The sequence below is a fragment of the Otolemur garnettii genome, unplaced genomic scaffold (genome assembly GCF_000181295.1).
Source record: "Otolemur garnettii isolate 467f Iridium unplaced genomic scaffold, OtoGar3 scaffold00312, whole genome shotgun sequence".
Classification (NCBI taxonomy): Eukaryota; Metazoa; Chordata; class Mammalia; order Primates; family Galagidae; genus Otolemur; species Otolemur garnettii.
The window spans coordinates 565,669-568,563 of NW_003852707.1; the positions used below are offsets into that span (position 1 = coordinate 565,669).

Consider the following 2,895-nt stretch of genomic DNA (forward strand, 5'->3'; position numbering starts at 1 on the left):
TTTTTTTTTTTTAAGACACAGAGTCTTACTTTATCACCCCCGGTTGAGTGCCCTGGCATCACACAGCTCACAGCATCCTCCAACTCCTGGGCTCAGCCTCCTAAGTAGCTGGGACCACAAGTGCCTGCCATAGTGCCCGGCTATTTTTTCGTTGCAGCTTGGCTGGGGCCGGGTTTGAACCTGCCACCCTCGGTATATGGGGCCGGCACCCTACTCACTGAGCCACAGGCGCCGCCCAGCTCAGTGATTTTTCAACCACTATGCCAGGTCACACAGGAGTGCCACGAGAGGCTCTTAGGTCCACCATGAAGCTTTTAAAGATCATTAATTAAATCATTTAGAAGGAAGTTCGAAGCACAGTAAGTATATTCTTTTCTTTACTCTTTTTTTTTGTGATCAACGTAATTTAAATGTGCTGTGGAAGTTTAACTATAAGTTCAAGTGTGCTGTGAGATAAAAAAGCTTGAAAAACACCGATTTAGTTCAACGGGCTACAGCTGTGACTGCCTGTAAACCAGCCTCCGCAAGTCCTCAGCACAGAGCCCGAGCAGAGGAGGGTGTGGCCCCTTTCCCCCGTCCCTCTCTAATGCGAGCCTCTTGTTAGGGCACATGTGGAAATCGTAAGCAGCAGAACAGGCTTAAAATCCCGGGGTGGGGGAACGCAAAACAACCACGTGATAGAACCAAAGCACAACAGTACAGGAACAGCTGTAAAAAGAAAGACAGAGACACAGGGGCTCAGAAGACCAGAGAAGAGAGAGTGGAATGGGGTTCAGGAGATTTAGGGGAGATTTCCTGCAGGGAGCTGGGTCCTGAAGGACAGGAAGCACCTGCACCAGAGACATGGGAGTCCACACTCAAATGAGCACAGCACAGGCTGAAGACAGCAGGTGTGAGGTCCTCTAGGACCAAATTCTACCTTCCACCTACCGACTAGGAATAAAACATTTCATGAAGCCCAAAGATTTCTAAGATCCCCTCTGGATCTAAAATCTCATTATCCTATAGATTTGCCTGTGTACGCCTTAAATTTACAAAACTCTTTTGATTTCTACACTTCAATTCCCCAGTCTATTAGTTCCAAATTTCTCCACACTTTGAGTGGTGATGGTTATAATTTACTCTCCCATAATTAACACAACACTGTGTCAATTCAGAATTCCACCCTGCTAGGATAAATACGACCTAATAAAAGATCTGGTCACACTGGACCTGTATTTCTGCACAGCAAAAATTGGCTGGACAGAGTAGCTATGTCTGCTATGACCCACCTCATATTTAAGTACCTGGCCAGTCCTATTTTAGAGAAAAAGTTACAAAGCCAAAGTATTTACTGGATTTAGGAAATAAAGGGTAAGTCCATAAGTGTGAAGAGCTCCCCTCGCCTCTGTGCTCATTCTCAACCACAAGGAGGTAACTTGTCACTCTCCAAAACCTACCTGGAATTTGTCCTTCAAGACCATAATCACAATTTCAAAAGACTTTTCCTTTTTGAAAGGCGTGTCATAGGTGATCTCTTCCCATCCCCACTTCTCATTTTTCAGAGTATTGCACACGATGCAGCTGGACCTTTTGAAACGAGGGTTGAAATGAAAGGCCACGTCGGCTCGAGGTTTCACGCTGCTGCCACACTGCAAATCCACCTGGAACCTAATGTGGAAAGAAATGGGGGCCCATGAGCACTCAGCCAGGAAAGAGGCCAGGAAGGGCCAGAAAGCGCTCCGCTCGAGGCCGAGCGACACATGACTCAGGGATCCCTAAAAGAGCTAGTTACCTAGTCTTCTTTCCTTCTGCCTTGATAATAAAGCCCTTGAGTTTGAGCCAGGTCCAATATGCCCAGAGTGAGAACTTCCCTCCCCAGCCTCCCATATGGCTGAAGTCCTGCCAATGGAGTGGAAGTGAAGTGCCCGGGAAAACTACTGGAAACTGCCTTCAAAGCCAGCAGGCACCAGCCTTTAGTTCACCCCCAAAGACCGCATGTACCCACCTAGCTGCCCAAAGCAGAAGGATGTAAGGGCTGGAGATCTAGTTTCCAAAGATCGTGAGAAGGAAGACCTGAGATCACTCGGGCCAGCACAGTGGTGAGCCCGGAAAAGCCTACTTCTCTAACGACTTGACGGAGCTGCCGGAAAAGGTCTGGGCTGTCTCCTAGAGACTTAATTTTCACATCTTATTTAAAACACTGTTGTTTGGGCATTACCACATGGAGCTAAGTAAGCCCAGTGCTAACTGACAGACCTCACTCCAAAGTTCAAACCCAAGGAAGCATTCAATAAAACCATTTGAAATAGATCTTAACAGATGTGGGAATATTAAACTGCAACTGGACTGTCCCTGTCATCTGACTACTATTCCCTTCTTTAATGAACTAGCTCATTCATTATACTGAAACCAGATATACAGCAATGAAATAAAAATTCCCAATAACTTCTGTTCTGTCATTCATTCCAATCTCCTGAGCGCCTTGGCCAGGGCTGCTGCTGAAAGTGAATCAGGCCTCAGAATATCAAAACGGTCTCTCCCACATTATTTTTTGTTGTTCCACATTCACAGCAGGACACTTTATTCCTGTTCTTTCCCCTAGCGCAGTGACTTTACCTGTCCACGTCACTAGGAACATGCCCACGGATTACAATCAAAGTCCCAGGCTCCAACTGCTCAGGAATGGTGCCAACATAGGGGATTACCTAGGGCAAAAAGGTTCACAAATACATATTTACAAGACAAAATGACTTCCTAAGCAATTATAACCAAAACTCATTATTGATAGGAAAGACTGCATTTTTAAAGGCTGCATGTGAGGCTGCTGTGAGCTATGATGCCACAGCACTCTACTGGGGGCAACGAAGTGAGACTCTGTCTCAAAAAAAAAAAAATTAAAATGTGGCAGTCCTA

At 45.9% G+C, this 2,895-nt stretch overlaps 1 protein-coding gene across 1 annotated transcript in view; it reads right to left on the bottom strand.

The window, feature by feature from the left end:
* LGALS8 (galectin 8) overlaps window positions 1-2,895 on the bottom strand; it is a 17,810-nt gene that overhangs the window by 9,178 nt on the left and 5,737 nt on the right. The window contains exons 3-4 of the mRNA XM_023509022.1: window positions 2,599-2,687; window positions 1,440-1,650 (exon numbers count right to left, since the gene is read on the bottom strand). Of these exons, the coding sequence (XP_023364790.1) occupies window positions 1,440-1,650; window positions 2,599-2,687 (300 nt within the window). The remainder of the gene's footprint in view (window positions 1-1,439; window positions 1,651-2,598; window positions 2,688-2,895) is intronic.